This window comes from Lepisosteus oculatus, chromosome 8 (genome assembly GCF_040954835.1).
Source record: "Lepisosteus oculatus isolate fLepOcu1 chromosome 8, fLepOcu1.hap2, whole genome shotgun sequence".
NCBI classification, from domain to species: Eukaryota; Metazoa; Chordata; class Actinopteri; order Semionotiformes; family Lepisosteidae; genus Lepisosteus; species Lepisosteus oculatus.
This window is the reverse complement of record NC_090703.1, coordinates 13,594,393-13,612,258: the sequence shown is the minus strand read 5'-3', so window position 1 is coordinate 13,612,258 and position 17,866 is coordinate 13,594,393. Positions and strand designations below refer to the sequence as shown.

The 17,866-nt window shown below is 42.7% G+C and overlaps 1 protein-coding gene across 2 annotated transcripts; it reads right to left on the bottom strand.

Moving 5' to 3' along the window:
- Positions 1–453: 453 nt before the first annotated feature.
- On the bottom strand, positions 454–17,426 carry wdhd1 (WD repeat and HMG-box DNA binding protein 1). 2 transcript variants are annotated; one of them, XM_069193272.1, is made up of 27 exons: positions 17,311–17,426; positions 16,904–16,964; positions 16,522–16,618; positions 16,038–16,149; positions 15,102–15,253; positions 14,346–14,457; positions 14,029–14,079; positions 13,445–13,540; positions 12,892–12,984; positions 12,521–12,627; positions 11,848–11,983; positions 11,404–11,605; positions 11,004–11,182; positions 10,695–10,879; positions 10,114–10,355; positions 9,459–9,596; positions 9,140–9,296; positions 8,094–8,208; positions 7,288–7,419; positions 6,811–7,031; positions 6,188–6,309; positions 5,444–5,500; positions 5,181–5,221; positions 4,796–4,966; positions 4,249–4,391; positions 3,381–3,516; positions 454–1,345 (listed from the first exon to the last, which is right to left on the bottom strand). In XM_069193272.1, exons 3-27 carry the CDS (start codon positions 16,596–16,598, stop codon positions 1,154–1,156), a joined length of 3,369 nt encoding a protein of 1,122 aa, XP_069049373.1. In that variant the 5' UTR covers positions 16,599–16,618; positions 16,904–16,964; positions 17,311–17,426; the 3' UTR covers positions 454–1,153. The 2 variants fall into 2 exon arrangements, with proteins under 2 accessions (XP_069049373.1, XP_015206147.2); XM_015350661.2 differs by lacking the exon at positions 16,904–16,964.
- Positions 17,427–17,866: the final 440 nt, after the last annotated feature.

Genomic DNA, 17,866 nt, shown 5'->3' with positions numbered 1-17,866 from the left:
AATTTGCTTTGGAGAGAGCGGCGCTTGATGCTCCTCCCTGCTATATATCAAGGTCCTATCCGATGGGTTTCAGCGAGGTAAAATAAGTGCGCTGATCTCACGGTTAATGGACTTCGGTCAGGTAAAAAAAAACTGACTTTTTGGTAGTTACTTCAAAAACATTTTGCCTTCATGACCTGACCAGAAGTAGAATTTAGCCGATTCATAAATCTGTATTTTCCTAACACATCCAGTTTCATGTTTATGAACACGATTCAAAATAAACGATTACATTCCATCTTCAAAAACAAGAGTGAAAAGGGTGTCTTTTGCCAAGTGCACCAACATGCAATTCTGCCCTTTAGTCAGTGACGTAGTTATGTCTGGTTATTTTTCCTTATAGGTTTTCAGAGTTGTATTCTAGGCTTAAGGTTAATTCAGCTTGACAGAATGAAAAAAATCTAGAAACGTATATACTGGATATTCTTTCAGTTTATTTTAATATACATTAGATCTTAAAAAACATTTTAATATACAAAGCTATATAAAATAATAAAAAATACCCAAAGTTAAACACATTCCATTATCTATGGTGGAGAAGCTATTTTTTTTACTTTTTAACAGTAAACGAACCAGCTCTCTATACAGCTATCTACAATGCAAACGAGAGGCATAATACACACTAATTTGTTTCAAGCTTCAACGTTTTACCAAAGATACTTGACTGTCTTCTGCCCAAAGACAGGATCAATTATAGTACCACCTTTGAAATGGTCTGAGATTTTTTTTAAGGATACAAATGCTTTGAATCAACAGCCTAGTTTTCAAATGTTCAAAAACGATTTTTATAATTATGCACCTGCAATGAAGGCAAAAGGCACCTACAGTACGCTGGGATTATGGGTATAACTTTGATCATTCCCAACTCCATTTGTGAGCATGCGGAACTGAGAGCCATTAATAGGTATTGTGCTACAGTATCTCTAAAAAAATAAGGTGTTCCTTCTTCTCTAGAAGCTCCAGTAAGAGATCCCTGAAAATATAAAAGCCAGGAATAGAATAAAACTATTTCACCAGTTGTGACCAAAGTGTGGCGGGACTTTATACACTCAGGTGCAGTGCTGCAGTGGCTGCTTTAGCCTGTCATGAAGGTTAAAGGCATTAATTGGGAACTTCAGCTCCTGTCAAAAGCAAAGGCGGAAAGCTTGGCAGAGGCATCCAGAGGCTTCTTCTTCTTGGCGCTGTTTTCATTCGACTCCTTCTCTCCCCTGACCTGCTCCTCTCCGGTCTCCCCTTCCATCCGCTTTCGTTTTTTCAGCTCTGCCAGGTCTCCCGAATTCCCTCCCTTAGCTCTCTCTGTCCAGGACTAAAAAAAAAAGGAAAGGGAACATCATCAAAGCGTTCGATAAGACACGGGCGAGGCAGGGCCGTGACACGCAGTGGGAGATGCGTTACGGTGCAGCAATGTTGATTCACAGTATTATACATCATCTAGGGGTCTCATTTTCTGGGCGTATTTCACATTTTTCTCACTGCTTTTCGAAGTCAAAGCCACTGGAATATGTAAGCCCAAGGTATTTATATGAATAAAGTTCAGATAGAAAATGGGGTCAAGAGAGCCTGCTTCAAGGAAACGCCACAAATGAAAATGTGAAATGCCGCAGACGCTTATAACCAACATCTTTTGCAGCACACCGACAGAGGATGAAGAGATGGAAAACAGCGACAGTTTTGCACTAATCAATTTCCAGGGAGAAAGCAAAATAAATCATAAAAAAACGTAACTTCATTCTGTACATCTGCTGGATACACACCAAGCTCCCAATCTACATTTCAAATGCCACTGTTTCTATTTAATAGCTATTGACAGTCCAGTTTAGGATGCATCTTCCTTTAATAGTCTCTTTATCAGCAGACTAACACTTGACAGGACAGAACCCAGGATGAGTCATCGACAGCTGAGCAGGAGAGCAATTGAAACCTGTTTTCATCGATGCCTCCCACTCCTATTCTTCCACCCAAATGGAGCCTGAATTGATGTCGTGTCCCAGCATCCATCTCCTCACTTATTCCTCCCAAATCATTAGCATAAGATCAATAAACAATCTCCCCAAGAACCGTGGCCTGAGTTCCCAAGCAACGGGTCCTTCAAAGACCCCCACGCAGGCCAACCCCTCCTGTGTTTCCGTCACAGCCCGCTCTACTGAGTGGTCTCTGCATTGCAGGGTCATGAACAGGTGCTTCAAGAGGCTGGACGGTAAGTGTTTGTGTTTCTGCTGCTCAGGGAGGGATGCAAAACTATTTAGTGGGAATGAGGTCTTCCTGTTATCTGATCTGGTGCGTCTGTGTGGTAGTGGTGGTGGTGGTGGGTGAACATTTTGGAATTTAGGAGGAGGTTTGCATCTTGAAGCCATCCCCACCTGTGCACAAAGCCACCACTGTCCTATCCCCGTTCTGAGCTCAAATCAGCAGAATGACTCAAAGCGATAATGCCATCCATCAAAGCGTGTCACGAAGAAACTGGATCATGTTCAAATGAACGTCTGATTGAAAAGATATGAATCGGATGGTGATCATCTTTTCTTTCCCCTGAACACGGCATGTACCATGAATAATCACTCAGAATCAGAAGCTTCCACAGCGCAGGTAAAACAAAGCATGGGGTGATAACTTAAAAGAAACTAACTGTACAGTACCTTAATCAGAAGCAACAAAGAAAGATCCATGTAAAGCACGCCCTTTCCTAGCTGCCATTTTATCAGCAAACCACAGGCAACCTGACAGACTGGCCTAAATCAGTTTATGCTTGTTTAAAAGTGTCTTTGTTTTCACACATTGTATCATCACCGGGTAACGAAATTAGATTGTGGCAGTGAGGGTACTGTATGCTAGATCATAATCTGCCTTTGTAAAGTTCCTTTCAAAAAGTCTGCACACTGTTTCACAAGATGTTGGAGTCAATACTAAGTGTGAGTGAACTATCTTTGGATGCTTGTTACCTCCAGAAAAGAAAGACCCCACAAACTAAAGCAGGGCTATAAAATATTTAGAGCAAGTTCTACACAAAGACATTTTAACTCCAGAGAGATCAAATCGGGACCAGAATTGGGATTGACCATTTAATTAAGGATGAAATTGACACCTTAGCATAATAAGAGAACTTAAGCTATTTTAGGGCACTGTTAACCTGGAGGTGCTGTAAGAATATCTAAAATATATACGAAAAGGTACGAATATCTAAAATATATACAAAAATGTTGAGCTAGGGCTCAAACATTTAAATGATCAACTTTTTTTAAAATCACTGTGTTCTGTACAATATAAAAAACTTCCTTTTAGTTCTCATTTAGCTGTGCACTGCAGTTCAAGCTGTACTGTGTAAAAAAGGAAGCCTGTCATACCAGTCGGTCATCAGCAGACAAAGCTTTGAAGCGGCCCATCGCCTCTTTGATAACATCTGTCTCTTCTAGGTCTGGGTTCTCTGCCACAATTGTTTTGCGGTTCTCCTCCAACCAGAGTTGAAAGCCTGTCTTAGGCCTGGAGAAGAAAGCACCACAGTAAAACTGCTGTACATCTTACACACTTCTGGGAACTTCAGAATTCATCAACGATTTTACTTCTTTGAAAATTAAAAGACTAATGAAATTAAGGTAGACCAGAAAAAAAGTGAACTTTTTAAAGACAAAGGAAAAAGTTAAAGGTTTATTCCACGCTGTAAAGAAAAGGGACAACTTTTCGGCTGTGGAGCCTTCTTGAGGTGTGCAACAAGCCTGATTTATGGCGTGTATGATTAATGCTTTTCATTTCCTTTCAGGATTAAATAAACCTTTACCTGTTCCTTCGCTGCTAACATATGCTGACAGAGCTACCTACTCGAACATTTTAAAAACAAGCTTGCAAGAGGCGACAGAGCTTGTAATCCCATAGAATGCTGAACTGATCTAAACTTAATTTGTGCTTAATTTAGAAGCACAGCAAACTTGGGTGATATATCAAGTGTCATATCAGTCAAGTAAAGATGACCACTACTTCACCCCCTCAATCACAGCACATGCAGGACATGAGTGTCATGCAAATCATACACCCTCCCGCAATTCATCATTAAGAAAGGGGCTGTTCAATTCTTCCAATGGTGCTTTTTTAGAAAATGAAGAAAGAAAATGATCCATACTCAGAGTATAAACAGTATAAGGCAAATGCACCAAAGCACAATCTCAGCCTAAACATTAAAGCAGTCTGCAGCTGTTCCACACAATATCACCCGCTTACTTTCTGTTTTCGGTGTTTTCTGCAGCAGAGACCAGAGGCTCTCTTCCAGCACTGCTCTCCTTCTCAGTTGCACTGTCCTTTCCCTTCTCCAGACTCTTAGGAGCTGGTTTAGTGGCACTCAGTTGCAACAGTGTAGCCTGGGTCTGGAGAACACAGGTCAATTTCACTTTTAGTCACAGAAAGATCTGGCTGCTTGTATTTTGTGGCACTTACTTAATTAAAAGCCATAACAAAGAACACACCTTAATCTGTACATCATAATGCATCTGGCCGTATACTCTGCAGTCAATGATATTCAGGTGTATTTACTCAAATTGTATTAAGATATGCAACGTATTTTGCAGTTTGTCCACAAGTGCCTTTAATGCAATGTCTTTAATTCATTTACCATAGCAACTACAATAATTAGCTATATACATGGCTGGCGGTACCCAAAGTAACCTATGGAGACTAGAGAAAACTGCATATCAAAATCTGCTGCCACAGATATGAAAAAAGGACACTGCTTTTAAGCTTAATACAAAGGACTCTTTAGTCTTAGAAATACCTTGGACTTTGGTTTGGGTACTAGTGGCTTCAGAACAAGAGACTTATCCTGTCTGGCTATAGAACTGCCTGGCATGGAGGATTTCCTATTGGTTCTGGTCATGTTGTCCAGGACGCTGGTCACACGTGGCTGTGCTGCAGAGAAGCTTGAAGATCTACCACCACCAGACACCTAGACATGGAACAGAATTGATCAATGGCAATACCAAAATATATTCTAAAACTCAAGGAGTTCCCTGTAAAACAACAACATTACTGTGCTTCCACAGATATCTGTGCCTCACTCCAAATCACCCGAATCATTCCATCTCCAAGTCTGACACTCTGGGCAACATCTGTGAAGGGTTAGCGCCCCAGTCCAACACAGTTTGGTAGAAGAATCTCACCTTAAAAGGGTTTACACGCCCTTCTTTGCTGGCCCCAAGAACTGTGAGGAACAAAAAATAAATGAACCATTACAAGGAATAAGTCTTGCATTTACACTGTTTGTGCATACACAAATATATCCAGTACATTCATAGACTGAAAATATGTAAATGATAATGTACAAACACGGAAGAATGTATTCAAGTTTTAATATTTTAAAAAGTTCTGTAAAGGCACTTAAGGAACAGACAAACTGCTCTACGAAGTAATAAAAGGTACTCACAAGGCAGCGGAGAAGCTGTCTCAGATGAACTGGACCCTATGCTGAAGGGATTCAGCCCTGTGGTATACAAAAGCCACAGTGTTCATGGCCAGCCTTTTCGTCTGTTGTAAAGTTTTCTTTAGTTCGCTTGTTTGAATGAAAGGAGTCCTGAATAGGCTGTTCCTGTTAAAATGCTCTTATCATTGAGTGAGGCCATTTGTGTCTGCCTTTGCTGAAGGTTTCATGTTTCCATCGTCTCAGTTCAACCTCTTTTCAGAATGCAACTCTGTTTTCCATTGTCACAGATTGAAATGGAAAAATATTTGTTCTCTATTTCCAAATTTAGAGTGAATAAACATCTCAATTTTGTGAAACAACAACTCAAACTAAATACATATACCTACATAATTTATAGAACATGAAGCTCTGTGAGCGAGATTTCAGTTTTGGATGATAAGAGCTTTAGTTCAGCATCACTCTTCTCAAGGGAGTGCAAAACCACTAATGTGAGATACAGTATTACTTATAGTGAGCAACACAGCAGTAATTGTTGGAAAACATGAAACCAGGGATGCAATATTAATCCCTAATTAAGTAAATACATAAAAGGTTAAATATTTAGGGATTTCATGAAAACACTGGTTCAGTGTCTTTACTGTGACATATACAGTATACGGTGTCAAGGCAGTACTACAGTGGAACATGGAGAGGAAGAGTCACTCCCACCAACACAGCTACATTTCCGAGTAGGAGTGAGAGACTCACGAGTTTTTCTGGTGTCTGGTGTCTCCTCAGTCTCCATCTGGTCTGGGCCTTCCTCTTCCTCCACTTCCTCCTGCTCTTCTTCCTCCTTAGCATACTGTCTGTTGCTTCTTGCTCTAGGAACACTGATTGATTGAAAATGACTTATCACTGGAATTGCTTCTACATGCGATACAAGATACAACACCTTGCAAATTCCTGGAAACGGCAAATGTAACTATGTATCAAAAAGCAAAAACACTTCCTTATATGGTTAAATATAAATTCTACTACATCAGACTGCATCATTATGATGGACATACTAATAGATAATAGTTAAGAAATCTAAACACATTTTATAAATGTGTACAGTGTGTGAACAGATGCAACAGGCGCATTTACTAATTCCCAGAATTTCCACAGATTAAATAAGATTTGCTATTCCATACTCAGAATTATGTTCCAAAATAGAATTGAAAGGTCCTGTAGTAGCTGCGTTGTTCTTGGCAAACATCACTGCAGTCTCGTGACTTTCTGAAACTCTAATGTACACGAAAGCCTCTTATTTTGAACTCTGAGTTCTAGATCTATAAACATCCAAAAGCACCTGCTTGCCAGAAAAGGTTTGTAGAAAAAAACCAAGTTACCCAGCATTCACTTTAGTGTCGAAATCTTCTTCCTGTTCCTCCACTTCCTGTGTAGCTATGGCAACCTCCGTGGCCTTCTCCAGAGCCAGGTCATTGAGACGCTGTGCCAGCGCCATGCGTCTGGAGCGAGAGGCGTAGCGGATCGCCAACGTCACCACATTCTGGGTCATCATCTCTGCCAGCTCCATACAGCGAAATTCCCTCTCCAGCTTACAGGAAAGCTGGACACCCGGACAAACAATACACAGTTCAACCCAAAGATATCAGTTTTCAATAACTTGCCTTTAAATGTCCCTGTCAAGCGTTCTTAAAAAACGCATACAAAAAATACAAATCCTCCGACTCTTTTGCTTCCATGTAATTTATATTAGCTAAGTTTTCTTATCATACAGTTCAATTTTCACACAACTTAACGGTCTGTTTCAAATAAAAAAAGATACGAGAGCAAAATGTATGGTCTTATTTCTTTATACTCACAGCAAACATCTTCATAAGCAGCTCCTGTTGTTCTTTTTCTGCTTGGTTCTTCGTAGCTTCATCAAACTCATATCCGCTCCTAGCCAGGAAGTCAAAGTGATTGTGAAACAGCACAGACCGCCAGTAGTGCTCCTGAAAACACAGACAGAAAAGAGCATATCAGTTTTACAACACGAGCACTGTGATCATCTCCTTTCAGGAAAGGACAGGACATTCTGTGCCCAGGAATAAATGGAACTGCTGGAAGCACACTTCAGATGGAGACAGAAAAGCACAGCTGATTAAATGCTTATTTCATTTACATCATTTTCATCTGTCATTTCATCATCCTCCCATTTTCTAACTGCTTCTTTCAATTTAGGGTCATGGAAGAATCAAACTCTATCCCGGCAAGCAACAGGCACAAGGCAGGATACGCTGTGGAAGGGACACCAGCCTATCACAGAGCAAACACAAACACAGACATGCCCACTTTCACACCAGGGCCAATCTTCCCCAAAACCAATTATCCTGCCAGTAAGTGTTTAGATAGTGGGAGGAAAGTGGAGCGCCTAGTAGAACCCACACAAACACGTGGAAAACATACAAACTCCAGGCAGATAGTACACCAGGTCTGGAAATAAACCCAGGGCCCCAGTTAACCTTTGCTAACCATTGTGCCACCAAGTTGCCCATCATTTCCTAAAAATATATATATTTTATCAGTAAACTTCCCCCAAAAATTTTCAAAAACAGAAGACTTTGTAATATCACTGCTGTCATACTGATCACTCACTGCTCTGCCAAGGTATCGACATCTCTCCTACCTCCATCTGGCCCTTCTCTGTGGCTGTCTGACAGTAGGGCAGCTTGAAGGGCAGGATAGCCACAGCAGGGCGAGGCAGTGTTGGGGGGAACCGAGCTCCCTTACAGGGAATACATCTGAGGAAGGGGAACAGCAGTAGAAGGGCTTTCAACTTGTTGCACTGACAGGCCTTCGCTATGTCTGTATTACAGTACTTCACATGGCACCTTGTTAAAGCTCCTAAGCTCAGGTACAGACATCATGAAATGAATTGTAAAAAAAAAAAGCTTCAAACGGCATTTGATCATCAAATGCAATATCAATGTGTTGTATTTTTTTGCACTTTCTCTGTTCCATGCTTAATGTTAAATTTTCTTGGCCAAAACTCTTGTACAAAACAGACAATTTGTCCTCTAGGGATCAGAGTTCCACAATATTAGTTTTCTGGCTCCTTTCTTTACTCGTCACCCTGGGTGACTCACTGTATAACATTATGAAAAATTTAATTTCCTGTACGTTTAACTCTCAAATGCAGAAGATGTCTATTGAGACATCCACCTCAACTAATTTCAGGCTTTATATATTTTTAATACCCATCTAACCCCTACTTAATCCTACAAAAATGAAAGGGTCAACATGCATCACAGACATATTATGCCACTTTCAAGACTGGTGTGTTTTACTTTGCGTTTCACCGTCTGGCCTGGTGTAGGTAAGATAAGATCACTTTATTAGCCATACACAATATCTTGCATTAGGAATTTGTCTTTTTCCATACCCCAGCCTGCTCTCCATGAGACACACAGCCACACAGATGGGGAGAGAGAAGCTTGGGGTCAGAGCGCAGGGTCAGCCATTTATATGGCATCCCAGGAGCAGCTGGGGTTAAGGGCCTTACTCAGGGGCCCAACGGAGTAGGATTCCTCTGCCAGCCACAGGATTTAAACCAGCAACCCTCCAGCCACAGGCACAGATCCTTAGCCACAGAGCCACCACACCGCCCCAATCATATTAGGGTTCTTTGCAAGGCTTTGTATCTGGAGGTCGGTAGCAGCAGCAGGGCCTCACCTCAGCTGCTGGGGGTTCTCATGGATGCCAACCACCCAGTAGTGGTCGGATTTACCCTTGCAGTTCTCCCGCGTGTTACAGACTGGGGTCCACGTGTTCCCCAAGGAGCGGTTCAGCATGCGCACAACACCTTCGGAATCAACAAAGCAAGGGGTACCTGGAGGGAGGAGTAAATCATACGCACTATAAAAGTCAAATCCAATTTGGCTTCTACTGTATGGGCAGAAGAAAAACAAAACATTTAAAAACTGAACAGCAGTGGATAGAAAGAGAGAAGGAGCAGAAACACGGCCTGGTCAATCTCCCAAGAGAGACTCACCCTCAGCAGAGAAGCCCAGCCAGGACAGGTGGGCTTTGTGAGACAGGGGAAGAGGCTCCCCGTGAAGAATCTGTCTCATCTTCTTCCCAAAATGCAACAGCTGGACACCCAGGGCCTGCTCACCATCAAAGCCTGTCCCTGAGGTAATGAAAACAGGCTTACAAGCTGTTCTATGGACACAGACAAAACAAAAAATTCTGAGCTTATGAAAAATCCTACAATTCCTTTTATTCCCACACAGGGATCTGAAGATACAAACTTTTAACTGCTTTCACCCCCAGTATTGACCAATTTACTGTCACTGCCATTACAATAAATAGTCTGGGAATCAGGGATCAAGAAATTTGGGAGTCTTTTAACATCTCCCCCGCTTCGGACAGCAACATAAGTGTGCCTGTAAGGACACTTTATTTGTGGAGACACCTAAACTATAATGCAGGTAATTGCAGATGAACAGCAGAGAATACTGTGAACACAATCCAAAATGTCCTGAAGTACTGATAGCTGAAAAGAGAGTTTGTTATGGTTTAAGAGCAGTGAAGAATCATAATTTTCCACCTTAAATGTACAGTATAGCCAAGTGAGTTGTGAACAGGTCACCAGTAATGCGCTTACTGGCTACCACTGAAAGCAGAAGGCCCCTGCTGGGAAATACCTCTGTGATAGACGAGCAGAAGCTGCTCTCCGTGTCCGGCCATGCAGACCACCGGGCCTGGCAAGCTGAAGATCTCCCGCTGCACACCTCCGATGGAGAAGACCCGCACCAGCAGGGAACTGGTGGCAGTGGCTGCCCAGCCCTGGCCGAGACACAGCGCCTTTGCATCCTCCCCCTTAGGCAGGTCCACCATCCACTCCTTGTTTGTGTCCCAGGAGCTGAAGTGCAGGCACTGCACCTTGCTGCTCACAAATGAAACGCAACAAATCCAGCGGCTCTTAGCGATGGTCTGTGAACAGCACCGCTATGCAAAAGGCGATCCATTTAATTATAGATCAAAGCCAAATAATTTCACTGTCACTGTTTACTCATGCTATCCACATTGTTGTTAATACTGAATTACCTGCCACTGCTTATAAAGATAGAATAAACATTTTAATGCCGATTTTTGCAGTGCTGTCCATTGCAAGCCCTCGTGACTTCTTGGTTAAGCGCAAGCCCCACTTGTAATCGCAACAGAATCCTTGAAAGCCGTGGGAAGAGCGACTGGCCCTCAGGCGGAGAGACTGCACGAGTCCTACCTAGCCAGCTCTTCCGTTCCCTCACAGGCCAGCAGCACAGCCTCCTGGGACAAGTCGGCCAGGGTGTGCCCCAGGGCGTTGGTGAGGTGCATGGCATGGTGCACGGAGGTGTCGTGAAACTCCACGTCTATGGCGTTGTCCTCTTCGTCGTTATAGCCCCGCACGATCCCCACCGAGTTCCAGACCTGCCACAAACACAGGGGCTCGTCAACAAGCGAGGTTTAGACCCGGATCGGCTGTGTTGGGCACCTTTTCTGTGTTTTTTTTTTTCTTTCCTGTGCATCAGGGCAACGCCGGGGCTTTCCTCACCAGGAAGCGGTGCATGAGGTGTGCTGGCGTGGAGCCGGGCTGAAAGGGTTTCTGTGGTGGGGTGGGCAGGGGTCCCTCGTAAACCGGCCTGGGTACAGCAGGAACTGTGGGATGGACAATAGCACTGGCCCCATCGTCATCTCCATCTCCGTCTCTGTCCAGCTTCACAGACCCCACATCTACACATATACACAACATGTCCATCGCTGAAACAAACACAACTCAGCAGATACTAAAGCTTTTAGTACATAAAGTCAGAATTTGCTCATTTGCTTAATTCCTTTTCCTTTCTTCAAGCACGTTGCTAAAAACATTTTACTTTGCATTACCCCCTTATATACACAGTTCATTTCATCATAATCGCTGCTGGCTGGAAACGGCAGTTAATGTTGTATCTCACCTAGAGAGTTCTCATCATCGTCCAGGAAGGCTCCGCGGTTTCGGGTTCGACTCATGGAGGGCATGAGGTCATCGTCTTCCTCCTCCTCAGGGACAGGCTTCTTCAGGGAAGAGCGGACTTCACCCAGGTCTTCCTCCAGCAATCCGTCATCATCCTCATCAAACAGATCATCATAGTCCCTTGCCTCCTTGCTGGCTGTGACCTGTGGGAAAGTGGTACTGTTAGCGATGCTGATTTTAGAAAACAACCATGTAAAAAAAAAAAATCAGTAACTTAACAACATCAGCACACCCAGAAAAGATAGCTCGTTCTTCATTAAATTTAGCAAAGAAAAGGAAAGGCCACAGAATAAACCTCACTGAGAATATATCAAGAATAAAATCACAGAGAAAAAAAAAGCATGGTCAGATTTTGGGCAGATGATACTTTCAGGTGGTGTCTGACCTTGGAATTCTTTGCGGTTGTCGCAGATACTCCGTCCAAAAGCCCCAGACAGCCCTCTGTGTCGGTGTAGGCGATCTGCCCCCCAGCAGGGTGCCAGGCCATGCCACACACAGTGTAGCCTTTCTCGTGCTTTTCCCTGAGAACCAACAAACAGCCAGGGCCCAGAAAACAATCACAGTTCAGCCACCTGTACATATGAAGCTCAGCTCAGGTGTCAAGGAAAATAAGGTTACATCTTGGAGAAAACATCAATTAAAAGTTTAAAGAACAAATGAACCTTGTAAACAAAAAAAACTATGGGGGTAATAATCTAATATATAACATAAAAGTTGATAATCATAATATGACAGTGTTAAGAATATTTAACAGCAGGTTAAAAAAGATGGTAAAAAAAGATAAAAAATATGTATATCCTGAAGTTGTTTTTTTTACAAAAATAAAAACACAACGATATTCAAACCCTGTTTATTTTGGATTGTTTATTTATATGTTTATTAAATATATTTGTAACTTATACATTATATTGATATTACTCAATATTAACTATATTATTGGATTTATATAAATATATAACATATTATATATTCTATATGTTTATGTATGGATTGTACTGGATTATGCTTATTCATCAGCAATTGGGCAACACAAACATGAACATGTGCTGACGTGGTACCTCTCCAGGCATTCCTTGGTTTCGATGTTCCAGACCGTCATAAAGCCACCTATGCTGCCTGCTGCCAGGAACTGCCCACAAGGTGACCAGGCCACCACATTCACAGGCTGGGGGAAAACGCAGAACAGTATACCTGCTCAATCAGGCCCCACAGCTGAGGACAACTGCATGTCTGAAACAAAGCTGTTCGCTTTGCCCTTCAGTAAGATCAGATCCGATAGTCCCCCCCGGAACAAAGGCTTCTCTTTAAAATCATTAAAGAGGAGCACTAGACAACCTCCATAGCAAAGAGCTCTTAGAAAAGACCCGTCCTTATTTTAACACCAAGTTGCTAGGAAGCGCGCACACGTTATAAGATGTCCTACACTCACCTTCGTGATGAAGTCGTCAGTCAGAGTGTGGACGTTCTTCCAGGAATCTCTCTCATATAAGTGGACTGATGTGCCCACTGGAACAGCCAGCAGCTAAGGGCAGACAGCAGAAAACATTTCAGTTTAGCAGTTCAAATGCTTTATGAATCAGGTGGGCTCACAGGAGAGTAGCTTTGCAAGAAAAGAAAAAAGGATGCAATGATACACAACAATAAAATCAAGGGCTCACTGCCAGTTAGGACAAGGGGGCTGACAATCCATCATGAGAAACTGCCAATTTGATTAGTTTACTTTTTGCTTACAATGGAAAACAAGGATGAACAAGGGAGGTGCTGGAGACAGTACTCACAATAACGTTGCTGTAAGATTAAATAGAGGTCCTAAACTTTATTCATGCATTTTAGAAACAAATTCCAAGCCGTGCATTTTTCAAATGTATGAATACACAGCTGCTGGGAAATGTTCTGACACCCAGACCCAGGAAGCAGACATGAAGGTATGAAGGTGGGGAATGGGAACGCAGTGTGCCTCTCTCAACAGTCTGAGTCTGTACCTTCCCAGAACTGGGCTGCCAGGCCAGCCTGCAGAGCGATGTGGTGTTGACTACGTCACTGGACTTCTGCAACACCTGCCAACAGGCCACCTGCATCTGAAATACAGTTTGAACAGTTTTCACATCAAAACAAGCATTATTAAACTGCAGCTTAAACACCACCTGCTAAAATGAAAACTCTAAAGCAGGTGTGGAGATCTTGGTTCTGGAGGGCCAGTGCAGGTTTTCTAAGTCTCTTAAAAACCCCAGCACTTAAAGAGGTGGAAGAAGCTGTTGAATTGGCACTAGTCAATATGTACCTGATTGACATCAAAAGCCAAGCTGGAATGAAAACCTGGAGACTCCTAGGCCCTTCCAGATCAGGACTGCCCTCCCCTGCTTTAAGATCTATAATTTTGTTTGCATTAAATCCGAAGAAGTCGGATTACAACAGTAACGATTTACAGTGGCATTTTTTATTGCACAAAGCAGTATGAAATCATACAGGCATCTGACTCTGCCTCTCGGTAAAGAAATAAGCCTGCAAAAGGATTTCCTTCTGAAAGAAGCAAAACATCAAGAAGAGCGCTTACACACTGTCATACCTGGTCTGCTATTTTCCAGACAGCTACAGACCCATCACAACTCGAAGACGCCTGAATTGCAAAGATACTCCCAGTTAACAACAGACAAGAATAAATTACATGAAGCAAACAAACCAGGCATGAAGGACTCAACAAAAAGCATTCCTGGGATTAAAAAAAATATAGTAAGCCTAAAAATGGCAAGAAGCTACAAAATTCTTAAAATTTTACAGCTACAAAATAAAATTGTCATTCTTTCTCTCTTATTTGTTGCTGTTACTATTCACTATTCTGGGTGTTTTCTGCCACAACTTGATGGCTCATTGTAGAGGACTTACCACAAACTCATCCTTTGGGTCAAAGGCCACACTGAGTATGGGAGCTTTGTGTCCTCGCAGTGTTTTCTGCTGGCTGCTGTCTGAAACCTCAACAACCTTCACTAAGAAGTCACTGGGAAAATAAGCATCCGGACAACAAGGTCAATGAAGCAGCTCTCAAAGAACTTTAAAGCAAAGATGATGATCCGCACAATCTCCAATTAATTTGGACAGAAAAATAACAAGAGCAGCGAAAAGAAAAAGAAAAGGTCTTCAGACTGAAAACCAAATGGTGCTACTCAGAAAAAAAGCCCTCATTTTTCCTATTCAAACTGACATTCCTGTATCTCTGAAATAACAGCCGGGTACAGCAATGAATAACTCACTCAGCTCAGAGCCTGGACTGGTTTCCATGGCGTGAAGAGTTATGGGTGTGGGGGTGCAAATACAGACACCTGTTCCCACAGCTGGGTGGGCAGGAGCAGTGGGACTAAAACACCTTGCCCAGGGGCACAACAGCAGGGAAACATCCCAGGGATATGCGCCCAAGACCCTGCAGTCAGGAGTCGAGACAGGCACCGGACACTACGCTCCCTGCCACCTCCTAAGAGCATGATATCAACTAAAAGCCAGATAATCCACACAAGGAAATACACTGCCTCATGGTCAAGGCCTGCACTAAGCCACTGCCTCCCATATCTCTCGCAGAAGTGAGCTTTCTTTTAGTACTGAGCCCTTTTAGGACGGGACTCCTCACTCCTGCCGCAGTTCCGGTACCTGGACCCGACGGCCACTCTCTGTCCACTCCCGTTGAAAACGACATGGTTGGCGTTGGTGGTAAACCGGGTCAAGATGCCATCTGGGTCCCCCTCAGGGAAAGTGTGGACCTGCACTGTGTTATTGGAAACGGCTGTGACAAGCTTCCCTTCCTGCGAGATGGAAACAGAAACATAACTTCATAGAAGCATAGACCTTTCAATCAACACGGTAAAATAAACTGTCAGAAATACTGTACAGCAAGTCTGCTGGTGTTCCGGTCTCTCCTGACCAATTTCCAGAGCTGAATGACAGAGGACTCAGGGCTGAAAAGAACCGTTTAATAACACAAACAATTATTTTAAAACAGTGCCACACAGCTTTAAACGTGACTATCACCCTACACTGCGGTTCAAAAACGTAAAACTTCCTGGGAATGCTCTTACAGTGTTGCTGTTTCCAAGTGACAGCTGATGTTAAGAACATGTGAAAGGCTACAAATGACAGGAGGTCATATAGCCCATCTAGCGTGTTTGGTAATCAGTACTTAACAAAGGGTCTCATCCATTTGGGTCTTGAGAGAAACCAGGGTACCAGCTTAAACAGCGTGGCTGGGTACCTTATGCCAAACTCTCACAGCCCTTCAAGTAAAGAAGTGCCTCCTGTTATCAGTTATAAATGCACTTTCCACTTGTGCCCCCTGGTTCACTGTTCATTCTGACAATATCCTCTGGGTTGACTTTGTGAATGTCTTTGAGGGTTTGGAAAGTCCGCATCAGGTCCCCTCGCCGTCCTCTCTGTTCAAGACTGAAGAGGCTCAGTTCCTCCAGCCTGTCAGTGCAGGACATGCCTTTAAGCCCCAGCATGTATCTGGCTGCCGTTCTCTGGGGAGCAATAGGTTTTCTACAGCGTGGTGAAAGACCCTCGCTTTTTAGGAATCCACTGCCATGCTCTCACCTTCAAGGCCAAAGAATAGGCCTTTTCCCCCACGTTGATGGATTTCGGATCATCGTCATCCAGGCTCTCCCAGATGCGTACATCGCCATCGCTGCCACAGGTCACGATGTACCTGGGGTGGGGGGGAGGGGGGTGGACAAGGACAAGAGGAAAGCAGGACAGAGGAGCACGTGGGTGACAAATGCAACCAGGAAGGGCTGAAAAGTATTGGTACCACAAATAACGCTGTTGTAAATTAATATTTGTGCAATGCTTAAAAATCTGAAGCAGGGTGACACACTTTTTTGGAGGTGTCATTGTGCACTCTCGCTGAAAAGACAAGAAACCAATCTAATATGAAAATGAAATACCATACACACTCTAGGGTGCCGGGTAGAATATTCATAAAAAGGCAAGGACACTGACGTCTACATTGAGTCGATAACTGGCACCTAGGATAACCTGCAAGGTATTAACCTCGGACAATGAACTGCGAACTACGTACTTCCCAGCGTCATCGAAACAAACATCCGTGTGTCCTTCCGTGTGTCCATAGCGCATCGGCTTCCTCTCAGCAGGCATGCTCCGGCTTCCAAAACGTACTAGGAAAAAACCCACAAATCTCACTTGCACAGTTCCTGGTTTTCAGCGTGCATTTCCTTACTTTCTTATTCCCTTTTTTCCCCACAGACAATAAAAATTACGACTGGACAGTTTGATATTTAAAGCTCGCATATACAGTACTTTATTTTTTTTGAATCACTTGCAATGTTTACTGCGTTGTTGGGATTTTCTACAGGCAAAACTGATCGTGAAAAGATTACTTGCATACTGCCGATTTGAAGTGACTGTACTAGGCTACCTTGTATTAAACGAAATGAGCTTACGTTAGACGCTCTCACTTGTTACAGCTTCTGATACAGCAATAACGAGAAGTGTTTCCGTCTTCTTTACACAGACCAACAAACAGGAAAACAGTGTTTATATAGATCTCTGAATGTTACAATAAGGAACGTATTTATATCGCTTTCATCATTAGCTTCGGAACTCCCAAAATCGTATCAGTTACAAAACCATCACAGCATTAGCTAACTTTACAATCTCAATAGATTTTTTATTCAGACCACGCACTGTGTAGAGTTATATTTAAAAAACCTTGACAGATCTCTGAGCGCAGGAACATCCAATACAGAGCATTCATTAAAAGCACAGATTTATTTTGCTTCGTTTACAACAAGTGCTGCTCACACGTACATTTTATGAAAGTTCAAAATTAAAATAAGCAGGCACTTACCAGATTTTCAAATTAAATACGTCTACAACAATACATCTGCTTTTCCAGCTCCCGCGCAGCATGAAAAGGAAACAGCTTCAGGTTTCCCGCCAACTACGTCACTCCACGTCGACACCGCCCCCTTGAAAAAAAGGGGTTATTGTCGCAGCACTCTTCGTTTTTGTCTTTAGGATACGTTGCTTGATACATTAATAACAATTAGCGTTTGTTAAAATAAATACATATTTAATATACATCTCAGTTTTTGAGACTGGATTTTGTTTTCCCCGTTTAACTTGGTATCTGCAGAGAAGACTAGCGGACTGAGTGTTAAGGATATTCATATTCATCTGGGTGCTGAGTTTAAAGCTAAACGATATAAACATCATAAAAACAACGAATAATGATAATATAACTTATTGATCGACAAATCAACTTACAACTGCATTGAAATTAATAATTCTAAACTCTATTCTTATTGACTACTGACTGATATAATAAAAATACTCTGCTCCTCGTTGGCGAAATCTTTCCAGTTTTATGGGGATTTAAAGCATCACCCAGCTCCCAGTCCTGG

Bases quoted from the DNA above. Each gene is read 5' to 3' on its own strand.
- wdhd1 (XM_069193272.1), bottom strand. From the start codon at position 16,598: ATGCCTGCTGAGAGGAAGCCGATGCGCTATGGACACACGGAAGGACAC. The intron at 15,254-16,037 runs GTGAGAGCATGG...TCCATCTCGCAG, and splicing joins CCTATTCTTTGGCCTTGAAG to GAAGGGAAGCTTGTCACAGC. The intron at 14,458-15,101 runs GTACCGGAACTG...TTATTTTCCCAG, and splicing joins AGAGTGGCCGTCGGGTCCAG to TGACTTCTTAGTGAAGGTTG.